Here is a 16,610-nt window from a genome sequence, read left to right on the forward strand (position 1 = left end):
ATTGTTTCCCTAGAGACTCATAGGCCTAGACTTTCATGTGATTTGTTGATTATTCAAAACTTGAGAAAACGAAGATTAGGGTTTTATATGCAAGAAAGAAAATAAACATGCATGCAAGGTTGATCAATTGGCAGTTGAATGATATAGATGAATTGTGTTGTTGGGATTTATGACTTATCCTAATCCACTCTCATATATTTACGAATTCTACTTTTTCATTAATGTTAATGTCACTTTCTAATTTACTCTAATTCCAATGTCTTGGTGAAAAGAGCCTACTCCTAATTACTAGTTTACTATGTCTAGTCTCCCTAGCAATTGATCATGCATTACATTAAATTCGCACAGAAGCCGATAGGTAATCGGTCCTCCTATCCCTATGTCTAGGTAATATTGCTCCCGAGAGAGTTCCCTCATGTCTAGATCTACCCACATGTGTCCATATAGATATAATCAAAGATTATGCTATTGAATAATGTCTTAAACAAAGCATGCAAAGATAATGGAGGAAAAACTCTAACAATTAATAAAAGAAAACATATGAATAAAGCATCAATTCAATATATGAGAGTTTCAATAGGATTACATCGTTTCTTCAACAACAATGGAGGTTTAGTTCACCATAGACATGGTGAAACTAGATGAAAAGAATGAAAAGATAAACCCTAGGTTTGATAAGTTGGAGCTCCTGCATCTAAAATCCACCTCCAAGGGGTGAAGAAGGTGTTTATGTGTCTTTTCTACCAAAAGATAGTCTCTCTGGGTCATCTGGGTCTTTAAATAGATCATAAAAATAACAGAAAAACTGACCCAGGCCCACAAAAATGGCGCTCAACGCTGGATTACCGCTCAACGGTGGGTGCGGCACTCATATGGCACTCAACGGTGACGCTTCGGCGCAAAACAGTGAAAACTGGCGAAAACTAGCGCTCAGCGCCACCTACGATACTGAAATTGCACTCTGGTTGACTGGTTGGCTTTCTGGTTGACTGGTTGACTTTCTGGTTGAACGGTTGACTTTTCTGCAATCCAACAATTTGATACTTTAACTCTTCTTTCAATTCATTCCAATAACCTACAAAATCAAGGGAATTTAGTGATAAAATCATAAAATATATCCTCAACTCTCTTATTCACAAAACTAAAGCAAAAACATAAGTCAAAGCAAGTTTCTAAGTCATTAAGGGTGTTTTTGATATCAAAATTAAGTATAAAAATAACGGTTTTTCAACCGTTATCACAGCCCCCAACTTAGAACTTTGTTTGTCCACAAGCAAAACAAAATGTAACTCAGTTTTCAAACAATCAATACAATGGATTAACACACTTCAAATCTCTTTCTTCCAAGACAAATAATCAATCTCAGCTCATCAAGAAAAATATCAGTCAAGATGTACAGATGCATTACTTCAATTAAACTCAATATGGTGTTCACATAATCACAGTCTTTCTAGTAGATGCTATTATCATGAATGACCAATTAACCAAGCACAGATGCAATCATGTATAACTGGAACTACTTCTCACCAAGGAGAGTGTTTCACTCAAGCACACAGGTGTATATTGAGGTGACTCATTCTCTCTACTATCACAATGTCACATAAATTAACTTTGCCTTTCATTTAACAACAATCAATCATACTCACAAGTAAGTTATCATCACAAGGACTTTTCATGGCTTGTAACGTGGTTGGGCTAAGAAGAAAAGTTGGTTTTTCTAGATCACAAAATCCTTGAGTTAAGAAAGTCATTCATAAAGTTCTCATTCAAGCAGAAACTCTCTTTAAACAAACCAATCTCACTCATTCCCAACTTTTTCCCTTTTTCCATTGAGCTTATCTTTCTTTCATTCTATCTTTTCTATCTTTTCTATCTTTGCTCAACACTTTAGCTCAATGCTTATCTTTTTCTTTTTCAACTTTCCCAATAACCTCAAACTTGAACCTTTATCAATATCACACAATAATTCTCATCTTAACTCAAGGTAATGATTTTCAAAAAGGTTTTCAATACTGTTTAAGGCTTAGGTTCAAAAAGGGTATAAGACATTGTGCTCTTCTTTATTGGGACGAAAATTTATGCATTGGCTAAGAAAGGGCTAATCAACAGATGGCCTTGATCATATGACACAAGCAAGCAAATGATTTAATTATAGAAACCTGCGCAAAGTCATTCATGCTTTCAAAGTAATAGCAATCATTCAAGTTCCAATATAGGCTAATTCCATGTTCCAATACATAGATACACATCATGCCCAGTATCACAATCATAATCATATCATCATGCATCTGTTCACACATATTGTGAACCACCACCTGTATATAGCATCTCATATATCATCTCAATATCAATCAATATAAAAGCATCATTAAGCACACTCATCAAATCATCATCAACCAATTGCATCAAACATAAGTTTTAAACCAAGTACATCAACAACTTATTCTAAAAACAAACAAAATAAAGCCTACATAAATTAAAAAGATAGGTTTAGAAAATTGGGTTGCCTCCCAGTAAGCGCTTCTTTAACGTCACTAACTTGACCCAATAAGCTCAATCTAGATCTTTAATCTTGATGCTCGTCTTTCCTTTAACACCAACAAAATCTCAGCAATTTTTTGGCCACCAACTTCACTCCCCTAGAATAAGGAGCTTCAATCTCAAGAATCCTTTTTTCTTTAATATTCTTGACAACCCATAACCTGTTTTTGAATTTCACTGGTGTGCCAGGTTTGGGTTCATTACTCTTCACATTAGGGTGTTGGTGAACCAATTTTTCTTCCTTCTCCTTTTCCTCTCCTTCCACTTTTGTAGAGAAACAATTAATCCTCTTCTTGACTGACTTGACAGCTTTATCTGGTAGACTAGTCACTAATAGAACTTCATCTACTGTTTTAAGACTAGTCTGCTCAAAATTGAATTGGTTGCCCATCTTCAAAGACATTAAAAGTTACCTCTCTTTCTTGATCCTTCAATGTTAGCAATCCATCATCTACATGAATGACAACCTTGGTTGTCTTCATGAATGGTCATCCAAGAATGATCGGTATCTCTTCATTTTCTTCCATCTCCATCACCACAAAGTCCACTAGAAATTTGAGTTTATCAATTTTCACCACCACATCTTCTACCACACCATAAGGATGCTTGATGGACCCGTCTACCATTTGTAAGATTGCTTTTGTAGGTTTGACCTCCAGACCACCAATCTTGTTGAGCATAGATAAGGGCATTAGATTGATATTAGCTCCTAAGTCAATTAGAGTCTTCCCTATATCATAATTCTCAATGGTGCAAGGGATAGTGAAACTCCCCGAATCTTTGAATTTGAGAGGAAGCGAGAGCGTCTTCTGTAATATGGCATTGCAATTACCTTGCACTTCAATTCTTTCCTCATCTAGACACTTCTTCTTTTTGAGGAATTGCTTCATGTACTTTGCATAAGTAGGAATTTCCTGTAATGCTTCGGTCAAAGGCATGGTAATCTCCAATTGCTTGAAGACCTCCTTGAAACGCTTATATTGCTTCTCATTTTCGATCTTTGAACACTCCTTAGGATAAGGAAGAGGCTTCTCAATGATTTTTGCTTTTTTTTTCTCTCTTCTCTCTCTTTTTCTTTAATCTTCCCCTCATTTTTCTCTTTTCTTGCCTTTTCTTTTCTCTCTTCATTCTCTTCTTCTTCTTCTTCTTCACTCAACTTAGCTTTTTCTTTTCTCTCAATTTTTCTCTCATCCAACATCTTGCCACTTCTAGTCATAATGGCATTGCACTGCTTCTTAGGATTAACATTAGTATTAGTTCCAAAACTCCTGTCAGGCATCTCCTCAAACTTTTTAGCCAGTTGGCCAACTTGTATCTCCAAATTTCTAATGACCGCTTCAGTGCTCTTCTGGTTGGAGATAGTCACTTGTATAAATTGTTGAAGAGTTTCCTCCAACTTCAAAGTTTTGTCAAATAAAAAGGATATTTGTTGCCATTGTGATTGTTGTTGTTGCTGAACCTGTGAAACGTTTTGCATCTCTTGTGGCAATTGAGAGAGTTTCTTCATCACATCCTCCAATTGTTGAGTGATAATTTTATTATGTTCAAGCAAGGCATCCTACTGAATTGAGTTTGATCATCATTGAATTTAAGTGTGTGAACCTTGCTTATATTTTTTTTATCCATACATGCAGTCAACTAGTTCAATTGTACTTTAATCAAACAGACTTTATTCTTGGCCATTCAAGTTGCAATAAGAGGCGCTTCCCAAGAATGGAATCATAAAGNTGGAACCAACACCCATTTGAACAACGAACCAAAACAAAACATATACCATAAAGCAACGTCCAACCCCTCCCCCTGAAACCTGATTCAGCGCTTTCAAATTAACCAAACCAAGCTACTGACATCTACCCCATAGCTCAACCACACCGGTCACCACTTTCAGCTCCAAAGAAAACGCACTTACCACCGAAACCTCGGAATTCCTCGGACAACGAGAAAAACCTAACCGCTTAAGGAGAAGTCGGGGTCGTTGGAACCGAGGCGTAGGGAATTGGAAGAAGGAGAGGTTGCGGTGCAGTTTGGAAGACTGTTCTAGGTTTTCTAGCAAAATTCTGCAGTCACCAGAGGGAAGAGGGTTAGTCTCAGTCCTCAAGTGATGATCAAAGCCCCCAAATTCCCAAATCCATAGGGATTTTCTTGAGGATCCAAGTCTTGCAGTCCACTAAAGGAGCTTTCTGGCTTTAACACTTCCTTTTCTGATTCAGATACATAATTTTTTTGTCAAAGATGGGAACATTCAATTTTGCTCCCCTCCTCATTTCCTTCTTTTTTTAATTAGACATTTTCACCTATTTAAAATTTAATTCAGTGAACCTAATTTAACGATAAATCTAATTACTACCATTTTTCATTGAAAAAAAAAACAGAGACCGATTTAAAAAAAAAACGCAACATAAATAAAAATTACGAATGATTAAACCATCTTGGTTAAAAAACAAAAAACCAAAAACAAAAAACAAAAACAAAACTGTGCTATACATCATGAAGTTAGTCTAACTTTTAGCTTTCTGAAGGGCCTGCTACTGGTAGTTGCCAAGACAGCAAGTCTATTTCCGATAAGAAAATTGATTTCTAAATTCTCTATTAAACTTTTCAAAGGATGTTTTTTTTGCTGCTATGGCAACATCATCCAGAAATCCCCTCTGAGGAAATTCTTCAGGCACAAGACTTTGATATGTTTCAAACTGCTGTGCAGCTTCTTCAGTTTTACCCAAGAGACTGTATATTATTCCCTGCAGTTTTGTTCAAAATCAATTTAGTCATTTCATGAAAGCAATCAACCAGAATCACTTCTGTCTCTACCTTTAGGTTCTATGATCACAGAAAGTAGTCCTTCAGTGTGAATTATCATACAAAAGTATACTTAGCAAATTAATTGCATTAACACAAATAACAAACATATTAAAAAAACAAGACAGGTGCAAGATGGAAAATGAAAATAAAAGTTTGCTCCTTCAACAATGAAAGCAAACAAGATTTTGAAGCTTAGCGCATCTTCAGCATGCATTGCAGACACAGAAAAAACAGAAGGGGAAGCCATACTCTGAAGTATATACTGGAGAAAAGCCACAAGATGGGGGGACTTTAAAGTAAAATCATTTACAGGTGATTAAGTCCATTTTTCTAAAGATCCAGGCATAAGAATTTAGGAGTCCTACTAAGTCCTCTTTGACGAAAACACCAGCTATAGGAGAAATACCTCACTGTTTACTTTAACTATTCTACCAAGTTTTTTTACTCTTCACACCCTAGAAATTTTGTTACATACAATCAGAATATGATAACACAGAACCCACTTGCTGAGTCTCTTGAAAACCTCTCCTCTCAGTGTTTGTGCTCTGAAGTTTTAAAATGAAAATGATATTGAATTAAGAATTTAGTCCCCTCAAATAGCAAGTTTTTTGTTTGTTTTAATCCTAATGAAATAACTCTTTGGGTTCCTAAATGAAAAAGGAAAGAAACATAAACAAACTGGTCTCTATTGTTTATCAAAGTTGTGACTATGTTAGATTTTGCTAATTGCGTCTAAGTATTTCATGAGGACAAGGATAGAACTTAATAGAAAATGTCAAATATTTCTATTTAGTCAGCATTTTGTCCTTGGTTTCAAATTTTACCCTTCTTTTTTCTTTTCTTACCTGGTTCACTAAGTTCTGGTTGAGATCAAAGGATTCGACTGAGCCAACTTTGGGACCAAGTTAATGATTTTTTTATGCAGCTGGCAGAGCTAAAACTCTGACCCAAGTCATCTATTTTTTGTTTATCAGATTAATAGTGCTTCAGCTCATAAAATGTTTCCAGTTTTGAAGTTATAAAGCCAAATGAACCAAAAATTTGGCAATATTGTGATAAAAAGCAATTTTGTCTACAAAGCATTGGCACCATCATATATGTTCAGAACGATTCTCAAAGATTAACTAATGTACCACAGTAACTCATAATTAACCAGCTGATAAACTCACCTGACAAATATAAGGCCTAAAATCTCGAGGATTTTGGTCAATCAATTCTTGCAATTTCTTTATGCCCTCCTCCAGATTACCCTGCAAATTACACAATGCTGCGCATGTTAAATTAATTCTAACAGACATTGTGCTTGGTTTATCCTGAATTGGTAGCAGATAAGCAGAGAAAGTGGAAACTTGATTGGTAATAGACCCTAAGTTGATGGATCATCAGTTCACCTGTACAGCATGCATTTGCGCAATTAAGATTCTTATGTTTCTCTCCTCAGTAACTCTGTTTTCACGAGAAGCTAACTCTTGAGCCTTATTTAGCATTTCAAATATAGCAGGACCTTCATGGTTTTTATGCATTGCCATAGCCAAACCCTGTAAATGATAGCATCACTCATCTCATTCATATATGAAAAAACGTAACAAATAAAGTGATAGGAATGAGAGGAGATGGATTGTTTATGAGAGGAGAAAGAGAACTAACTAACTGTAATTACTTAACTGCTTCTAAACAGTTAAGGTGGGCAGGAGAGGTAGTTATAAATAGAGGTTAGTTAGTTGGGAGAGGAACTTTTGGTGAATTGATTGTAGAACAGGTATTGACCTGTGGAGAGTGTTAAGCCTCTGCATTCTTGCTGTACAAACATTCTTCTTGTCAATAATAACTTTTTCATTCAATTCCTGTGTTGTTTTGGTGAGGAAGAGAGTTCTTGATTAGGTTCCATATTCAGGAACCTATCATAAAGTGCCATGGTATCTTATTAAATGATGTGGGATAAAAAAATATGAATATCGTAACTATATTTGTTTTGATATAGCAGGCAGCCACAAAATGTTGCAAAGAATAATCCAATGTATTACATTCAAAGCTAAATCTAAAGTATGCAACATATCTCTTGTCATAAATTTCGAACTAACCTAATCAAATCCTGCCTAAAGAACGCTCACAACAAAATTGGAAAAGGCCAAATTCAACAAAAAGTAAAATAACACTTCAATACTATTTATGGTACAGAAATAATATCAGGAAGCTCTCTACAAGAACTCTGAATTTCAAGGAAAGCACAAGATGTTGAAGCAAGGTTTCCAGAACAATGACTAATTAACCTTTTTCACAGAAATAGTACAAATAATAATAATACCAGAACGCAACATAATAAGAAACTGAAAATAATACAGTTAAACACAATAATTGAAAGGAACTTGGTAGGCTGTGGAACCATGCCAATACATAAGTAATGAATATGCTAGTAGGTCTCCAATCAAACAGTCAATTGTTATGAAAATGAGGAAATGAGGTAATGAAAATGGGGAGTTACGTGTTCTCCAAAACTGATTTTGTTTTAGAGGTTGTTCTAAGAATAATAATGCATAATTTACCATACCTAAAAACATACTCTTATTTTCCGTTCACCTTCTCTCTGTTTAGTAGGAGAGTTGGAGCTACTTAGGATCAGCCTTGACCACAAATCGTCATTTAAGTTTCTTCCATATTACCCTTTGATCCCCAGACTGAAACAAGTTTATGTAACACTCACCTCTCCTCTAATTTGAATCCATCCCTAAACCAATCCTTGCAGCCACACTTTCCAAATCAGTATTATGTTACAGTATACTTATAGTAGTTATTTAAACAATTGACTAGAAGCCATCATAACTGCCACTAATATTCTTCATATAAATCTATCACCAAACAAATCCTCTTGTCAGTTTATTTTCTAAAGCTTTTGCCAGTTAATATGAAGCACATTTTCAAAATTGCTAATCCCTTACTGAGAGCAAACAAATAACCAAACCAAAGCCTACCTATCTATCTATCCACTCACCTTTCTGACCAGAACCAAAATTCAAACTTTACGGTACACTTTCAAAATTTTAACAACAACAAGAAACAGCAAAAGACGTTACATGCAAAGCTCTGAGTAGAAGAGGCCTTCTCTTCAAGATTTCCCTGAACAATCTTTTAGCTTTACTCAATTGCCCCATTGTCTCATAACAAAGTGCAAGCAAAAGCCTCCACTCAACCTCTTTCGGCTCCGCAGCAATTAAATCCTCCACAAACTTCACAGCCTCCTTTGACTTCCCTCTCTTAATTTTCCCATACAAAACCACCTTGAGAGCCTCGACATTTTTTGGATCCTTCTCCAAAACCTTCTCCCACATTTCTTCCTCTTGATCCTTTTCCTTTTCCTCATTTTTCTCTTCTGCAGGCTTCATCTTCTCCTCCAACACAACACCAGAACTCACAGAAGGCGATGCTTCTGCGAAAGCAGCTCTCTTACTGAAGGCACCCGACACCAGAAACGACCCAATGAGGAAAATTGCCACCTTTTCTGAGAGGAACTTGAATAAAGCTCGTCCCGGTGAAATTTTCGAGCAGGGTGCGCAAGGGGTCTGGGAGGAAGCGAATGTCGAGAAAAGGGTGGCGCGAACCATGGCTGGTGGAACCGAAATTGATGTGGGTTTGTTGCGGTTAGGAATCAGCGGGTGGCCTAGGAAATTGCGGAACATTGATTGGGATTCCGAGCAGATGGAGAAAGTGGTGACTGAAGTTGAAGCCATTTCTCATAGATGTTCTAGCCGGAAAAAACTCACCGGTTGTCGTGGGAATTTGAGACCAAGGACACCTCTTCTTCGTCTTCTATCCCTCTCCCTCCTAAAAACTCTTAAATGGACTAAAATCTCTCGTTATTTGTTACTATTAATTAGAATGATAGGACCCTGCATTTCAATTATATTATGTATTCCTATCCTATTATATTAAATGATAACATCAAGTACAAGTATATATATATATATCAAAATAAATTGTTTATATTCTCAATCTTCTATTTTATTTATATTAAAAATAATAAAATAATTACAATATGTAAAATGCTATGGTTTTAAAATATAATTAAATGTAAAATGAATGCAAAATACATTATTTGGCAGAAAATGGTAATTTTAGAAGTGGTGGTGAAATTTAATTATTTTAATATTAAACAATTTTATTATGAATAATTTTGTTATAAACGAGTTTCATTATTTTAAAACATATAATCTCTTTATAAATCATTTTTCAAGAGTTCTTCACCTTTTCTTTAAGAGTTCTAACTCCTTGGTCATCTCTTTGACGATCAAGAGGAGTCTAGACGATCACGACATTTTAAGTTAGATGGTACTAATTATGCGACATGGACATCAAATGTTAAACTTTGACTTAAGAGTCAGGGGTATCTTGATCATATTACTCAGAATGTGACAACTATTGATTCTGTTGGAGTTACCCATTGGTTGAAAGTTGATGCTCAGTTATGCATTGTTCTCAAGGGTACCCTTCATTCCTCTTTAAAACAAATTTTTCGTTCCTACGAAACATGTTTTGAAATCTAGGAACACGCTAAATTATTATCCACCAATGATACTCAACATCTTTATGGTGTTTGTCATGATCTTCTCAATGTTCTTGCTCATCGACGTCAAGACTCTATGACTGATTATATGGGTAAAATTCATGTTCTTTTTCATGAGTTTAATGAATTATTGCCTCTTGCTTCTACTCCTGCCAAAGAAATAGAGCAACGGTCAAAGTTCTTCATGCTTCTAGCATTGCACGGCCTTGCTGATGAGTATTCTCGTGTTCGTGATCAGATTTTGGGTTCACCTATTGTTCCCACTTTGACTTCTAGTTGTTCCACTCTTTTGCATGTACCTAGTAGACCCATCAATGATACATATGTTTCCTCTACGTTGGCATCTCAACGTCATGACCGCAATCACTCTCACAAACCAGGAAAATGACGTCTCAAGTGTAACCATTGTGGCAAGGTAGGCCACATTGATTGACAGGTGTTATGCATTACATGGCCGCCCTCCTAGATCTGCTGCAATGTTCAGACTACTGGGAGTATTCTGTAGTTTTGGAGAGTCCTAACAAGTGAAGTTGGACTTGTTTATGCAAGTTGCAAACTGGTTTGAGGGTTTTAAAGGATAAACATGAAATTAGATAGCTTGAAGGAGTGAAAAGTGAGTTTTCAAGTGTCAAATTGAGTGACAGCACGGTTCTCTAAGTTTTCTCAAGTTCTGGAAGGTCCTAGGGGTCTTTAGAATTTGAGGGTAGGGTCTCCAAGGTCCAATTCTAAGTGGTTTTGCTACTGTCATGGCACTAGGTGCCCCTGTGGGGGCGTTGGGCGCCACTTGGCAGCACTACAACATTTTTAGGGAGTTTTCAGGGTTCTGGATGTCCATTTTGGACATTTTTTAGGTCGTTTTGGGGATTTTGGACCTTTGTGGAGCTGTTGGTGAGAGTTTCAGAGTTGTTTTCCTTACCTAAATATGAGTATCAACATGCCATGAAGAAATTGTGTTATTGCATGATTTCTGATGACTTGTATGAGTATTTCTATTTATTTGATGTATGATCAATAGTATCGTGTATTGGTATGCTATGTGAATGTGAAGTGATATCATTGGTTTCAAGGTTGGAAAGGTTGGTTCCAAGGTGGAACTTCTTGGTGTGGTTCAAGTATGTTTAGAATGAATGCATGAGCTTAGTCTTGGGAGTTATCCTGAAACTTCAATGGTCTTTCATTCTCACGTAGAGAGGATTGATCCATGTCGTGAGGAGTAGTAGGAGGTCTTAGTCTTGGGGGCTTCCGGTATGCTCCAAGGCGTGGAATAGACTAACCTTGTGAGTTTGGTAGGGTGAAACCCATTTGCAATGGTTTTGCAAAGTAGTAGAAGCCATCACAACTGCACAACCCGTCATAGTTCGATAATCATTCCAAGTCTAGACAGTCCATTCATAATAGTGTATTGTATAAAGTGTTTGGTGTTTGTATTGTGATATGATTGCCTTATGAATAATGTTTAAATAGGTATATATATATATATATATATATATATATATATATATAACATTAATTGTTTTGAATATAGCTTATTCTTACTTTTGTCTTGTCTGTCTTTGTGTATGTTTTTTCTTGTGCGATGATCAACTTAATGGTGTGAGCTCAGAGAGACATTCTTTATGGTTGCTCCAACGAGAGGTGAGGGTGAAACAGTTGGGAAAGGTGTAGAACTTGTCTTTTGTAGGTTTGGTTTTTATAATAGTTCCATTATCATATATGTGATATTCATTTTAGTAGTATTCTATGGTTAAAAATGGGATGTTACATAAAAACGACTTTTGTTTCCTTCTATTTTAAAATTTATTTTTTAGGTTTAATAGGTTCGGAGGTCCCTATATTTGGAGGTTTGTTTCAATTGGGTCCTCCAATTTTTGAAGTGATCAATTAGGTCCCTAATTTTGTCAATTTGAATCAATAAAAGCCTTTCTGTTAAATGCAGTTAACACCGTGAAGTTTTTGAACATGTGACACGCTGACGCTTCCAGGTGTTATCGTTTCAAGTGCATAGATGGATTACAAAAGGGTGATTATCAAATGAACAGTATTTGGTAAGCTATTCACGATTAATCTATAAGCGAATAAATTATAGATTGATCGAAGTTTTTGTCAACCATTTTATGTAGTTGTATAATTTGACGATTGAGAGGAACAAAGTATTAACTAGATAAGGGTTGAAATTTGGTTTCAATTAAAACTCTTGTCTTACGACCTAATATTTTCCTTGCCGTGAGTTTCATTCACTGGAACTCAATGAATTACTTGTCTGATGCATTCATTTGAAGATACACAAACGGTGCTATAGTATTTATACAAGGACAATGATATTTTAACAACTCTTCTTTAACAACTTTTTGACAACAGGACATGTGTTATTATTTTATTAGTCTGTTTGAATTTATTCTAAAAAACTATTTGAAACGGACCAATCACAAACTGACACGTATGCGTTGTCAAAAAGTTGTAAAAAAAAAAAAGTTGTTAAAGAGACTTTTTCCTTTATACAATAGAATTATATATACAGTTAAAACTCAAACACTAGCAGTTCATATAGTGAAGGTCTTGTATATGTAGACAATAAACCCCGGAGTTGACCGTTTCAAGGACCAACCCTTTCGTTGGACTCACAGTCTCAGAGTCTTTGAGTTCAACTCTGTTCCCTTCGTTTAGAGTCTACGTGGTAGGTGGTAGATTGTGGGTTCAACACCAGTGGAATTCGTGGTGAGACTTGTTACCAATAAGGAGTATTGGTAAATCCCGAAGAATTGTTTTGATGATGCTGCAAGAAGTGTTATCTGAAGAGAACATTAGAATTATTTAAAAAGCAACTTGTAGAATTTGGATGTAGTAGGAAAATCTTAAACNTTGTATTTTTCACTGGAATAATCGATTATGGACAAGCTATAATCGATTATCACTTGCATTTTGTACTAGAATAATCGATTATCATGAAGCAATAATCGATTATCACAAGTCTTACTTGAATAATCGATTATCACTTCATATAATCAATTATCACTTTTTGAAAAACCTATAACGGACTTGAATAATCGATTATCACTTACAATAATTGATTATTCGTGGCAGTTGGGACCTGACCTTTGGTATTCAGTGCAATTGGCTATGTATTGGCTTCTGTAAACTTCAAAGGCAACGTTTTTGAACTGAGAAGCTTAATAAAACACTGTTTGTCAGAGGAAAGTTCTCAGAAGCTTTGTTCAAAGTTCCCTTGCTTGGTCTCGTGATAGGAGAGGCTCACGTATCGTGTGTCGATAGCCAGAGCAGACTCTCTTCGAGTTAGTAAGGTGCTCTGCCTGGTCTCGTGAACAGGAGAAGCTCGCGAATCGTTGGTCGATTGCCGGAGTAGTTCTCTTCGAGTTGGCAGAGTAGTCTTCTTCCGGTTCGCTCGTCGAAGGAAGGTTTATTTATTTGCTTTTCATTCACTATAATTGTAATATGAGAAACATCTTTTTAGTGGAACTGTTAATCACTGTTTATAGTGATTAACGACTGGACGTAGATTCTTCTGAATCAAACCAGTATAAAAATTACTTGTGTGATTTTTCTACTCCCTGCACTTGTTACTTTTGCCTGCACTCAAACTGTTCGATTAATTTTCTGAAAGAAAATTATTTTGCGAAAAAGGACCAACTTCGTTTCAAAAGTGACCGAACACGCTTATACGCTACTCTTAGTTTTAATTTCGCTGCGTTATACTCTTCGAACCATATCCCCCTGGTACCATCAATTGGTATCAGAGCTTGCTTTGATAGTTTTTCAAAATATTTGCGAAAATGGACGGTCACAATCAAAACCTTGTATATGCTGAGGGTGCTTCCATTAACAAACCTCCACTTTTAACTGGAGATAACTATGCCTTCTGGAAAGTTAGAATGGAAATTTTTATGGGGTTTGTTGATAGAGGCATCTGGGAAGCTGTACAAAATTGTCCTTACATTCCTAAGAGCACAGTTGATGGTGTAGAGGTAGAAAAACCATATTTTAACTGGACTGCTGAAGAAAATAGACGAGCTCAAATTGAAATTAAAGCTTGCAATATTATTTCATCTGCTGTTATACTCGATGAATTTTATAGAATTTCAGTGTGTAAGATAGCATAGGAAATGTGGGAAGTCCTCAGAGTCACTCATGAAGGAACATAGGACGTGAAACGCGCAAGGAAGAACACTCTCATTCAAGAATATGAGATGTTTAGAATGCAACCTGGAGAAACAATCTCTGATGTTCAAAAGCGTTTCACTCATATTGTGAACCACTTAACAGGGTTGGGTAAGACTTTTGATACTGATGAATTAAATGTAAAAATTTTGAAATCATTGGACAAGTCTTGGCAACCAAAGGTGACTGCCATCTCGGAGTCTCAGAACCTCACTCAGATGTCAATGCCAATTCTGTTTGGAAAGCTCCATGAGCATGAGCTTGAGTTGAGGAGACTAACTGCTGAAGAGGATCAAGGCAAGAGAAAAACATTAGCCTTCAAGTCTGAAATCTTTAAAGGAAAGAGCTCTAAGAGGATTGAAGATGATGATTCTGATGATGAGGAGAACATGAGCCTCATGATAAAGAAGTTTGCAAAGTTTATGAAGGCAAAAGGAAAGGACAAAATTCGTAAAGAAAGGAGAGAAAGTCAAGAATCTCCTTTAAGTGTAAAATGCATTGGTTGTGGAGAAAGAGGGCACGTGAAATCTGAGTGTCCAAAGAACAAGAAAAGTGAAGACAAGAAGGAAAGAAAATTTCAAAAGAAAAAGAAATCTTACATAACTTGGGAAGACAATGCTTCTAGCTCAACAAGCTCAAGTGACTCAGATGAAGAAGCCAACATTTGTCTTATGGCGGATTCAGAGGATACAGGAAGCCAAGAACCAACTAAGTCAAAGAAGTCATTGTGGTATCTTGACAGTGGTTGCTCAAGACACATGACTGGTGACAAGAAAAGGTTCATTTCTTTCGAGAAGAAAAAGCAGGGATTTGTGACTTACGGGGATAACAACAAAGGTAGAATAATGGGAACCAGAGACATCGAAGGAGGAAACACATTGACGATAAAAGACGTCTTATATGTTGAAGGCCTCAAGCATAACCTTTTAAGCATAAGCCAACTATGCGACAAAGGTCTCAAGGTAACCTTTGAGAGTGATAAATGTACTGTTTACTTTAAAAATTCTGCTGATATTGCTTTGCAAGGTGTTAGGCACAACAACATATATTTGATTGATATTGAAAGTGCATCTAGTCATAGTATAACATGCTTAGTTGCTAAAGAAGAAAATCCTTGGCTATGGCATTAAAGAGCTGCACATATTCACATGCAACATTTGAATAAATTAATTTCTAAAGATCTTGTGATTGGTTTGCCTAAACTAAAATTTGAGAAAGACAAATTATGTTCTGCATGTCAAAGAGGTAAACAAACCAAATCTTCATTTTCATCTAAAAGCATGATTTCAACATCAAAACCTTTAGAAATTTTGCATATGGACTTGTTTGGTCCATCTAGAATTAAAAGTTTTGGTGGAAATTACTATGCTGTTGTAATTGTTGATGATTATTCTAGATTCACTTGGACTTTCTTTTTAACTTTGAAGAGTGAAGCTTTCAAAGCATTTAGAACTTTTGTTAAACGTATTCAAAATGAGAAAGATTTGAAAATCAAAACTTTGAGAAGTGATCACGGTGGTGAATTTGAAAATGAATATTTTGAAAAATTTTTGAAGAATATGGCATTGCACATAATTTTTCTGCTCCTAGAACTCCCCAAGAGAATGGTGTTGTTGAAAGGAAAAATAGATCATTAGAAGAATTAGCTAGAACGCTTATAAATTAATCTAATGTGCCAAAATACTTTTGGGTTGATGCAGTAAGTACTGCTTGCTATGTGTTAAATAGGATGCTTATTAGGCCAATTCTAAAATTAACTCCATATGAACTGTTGAATGGTAGAAAACCAAATATATCTCATTTGAAAATTTTTGGATGCAAATGCTTTGTTTTGAATAATGGAAAAGATAATCTTAGTAAATTTGATGCAAAATCTGATGAAGCAATTTTTCTAGGATACTTTTTGACTAGCAAAGCATATAAAGTGTTTAATAGAAGAACATTGATAATTGAAGAATCAATGCATGTTGTCTTTGATGAGATTGTGGACCTTGAGGTAAACCCTCTTGAGTCAAATAAACCCATTGNAGGTGATGAGGACTACTTGAGAGAAGCTCTTGAAGAGATGTATCTAAATGAGAATTATCCTCCGGAACTTCAAGAAACACCCCAAGCTGTTGATTCTAAAAGCTATCAACAACCAAGAGGACTATCTTTGGACAACATCATAGGAGATATATCAAAAGGGNTAACTACTAGACACAATCTAAATAATTTTTGTCTAACTGTTGCTTTTCTGTCTCAGATAGAACCCAAGAACATAAAGAAAGCTCTTCAAGATGATAAGTGGTGCATTGCTATGCAAGAAGAGCTAAATCAATTTGAAAGGAATGAAGTTTAGGAACTTATTCCAAAACAAGATGAATTCCAAGTCCTAGGAACCAAATGAGTATTTAGGAACAAGCTTGATGAGGATGGAAACATCACAAAGAATAAAGCAAGNCTAGTTGCTAAGGGCTACTGTCAAGAGGAAGGTATAGATTATGATGAAACGTATGCACCGATAGNCAGGTTAGAAGCAATTAGATTATTACTTGCA

The 16,610-nt window shown here is 35.8% G+C and overlaps 2 protein-coding genes across 2 annotated transcripts; both read right to left on the reverse strand.

The window, feature by feature from the left end:
- Positions 1–3,029: 3,029 nt before the first annotated feature.
- LOC106752693 lies at positions 3,030–3,479 on the reverse strand. The gene has a single exon (XM_014634428.1). It carries the CDS (start codon positions 3,477–3,479, stop codon positions 3,030–3,032), a length of 450 nt encoding a protein of 149 aa, XP_014489914.1.
- A 1,461-nt stretch (positions 3,480–4,940) lies between these two features.
- LOC106752679 (protein SLOW GREEN 1, chloroplastic) lies at positions 4,941–9,191 on the reverse strand. Its single transcript, XM_014634413.2, has 4 exons — positions 8,412–9,191; positions 6,732–6,878; positions 6,510–6,590; positions 4,941–5,279 (listed from the first exon to the last, which is right to left on the reverse strand). Exons 1-4 carry the CDS (start codon positions 9,063–9,065, stop codon positions 5,094–5,096), a joined length of 1,068 nt encoding a protein of 355 aa, XP_014489899.1. The 5' UTR covers positions 9,066–9,191; the 3' UTR covers positions 4,941–5,093.
- Positions 9,192–16,610: the final 7,419 nt, after the last annotated feature.

The sequence above is a fragment of the Vigna radiata genome, unplaced genomic scaffold, assembly GCF_000741045.1.
Source record: "Vigna radiata var. radiata cultivar VC1973A unplaced genomic scaffold, Vradiata_ver6 scaffold_43, whole genome shotgun sequence".
NCBI classification, from domain to species: domain Eukaryota; kingdom Viridiplantae; phylum Streptophyta; class Magnoliopsida; order Fabales; family Fabaceae; genus Vigna; species Vigna radiata.

Coding starts and splice junctions, on each gene's coding strand:
- LOC106752693 (XM_014634428.1), bottom strand. CDS start 3,479: ATGCCTTTGACCGAAGCATTACAGGAAATTCCTACTTATGCAAAGTAC.
- LOC106752679 (XM_014634413.2), bottom strand. CDS start 9,065: ATGGCTTCAACTTCAGTCACCACTTTCTCCATCTGCTCGGAATCCCAA. Junction 6,591..6,731: donor CGCAAATGCATGCTGTACAG/GTGAACTGATGA, acceptor TGTAATTTGCAG/GGTAATCTGGAGGAGGGCAT. Junction 5,280..6,509: donor TTAGGCCTTATATTTGTCAG/GTGAGTTTATCA, acceptor ACAAAACTGCAG/GGAATAATATACAGTCTCTT.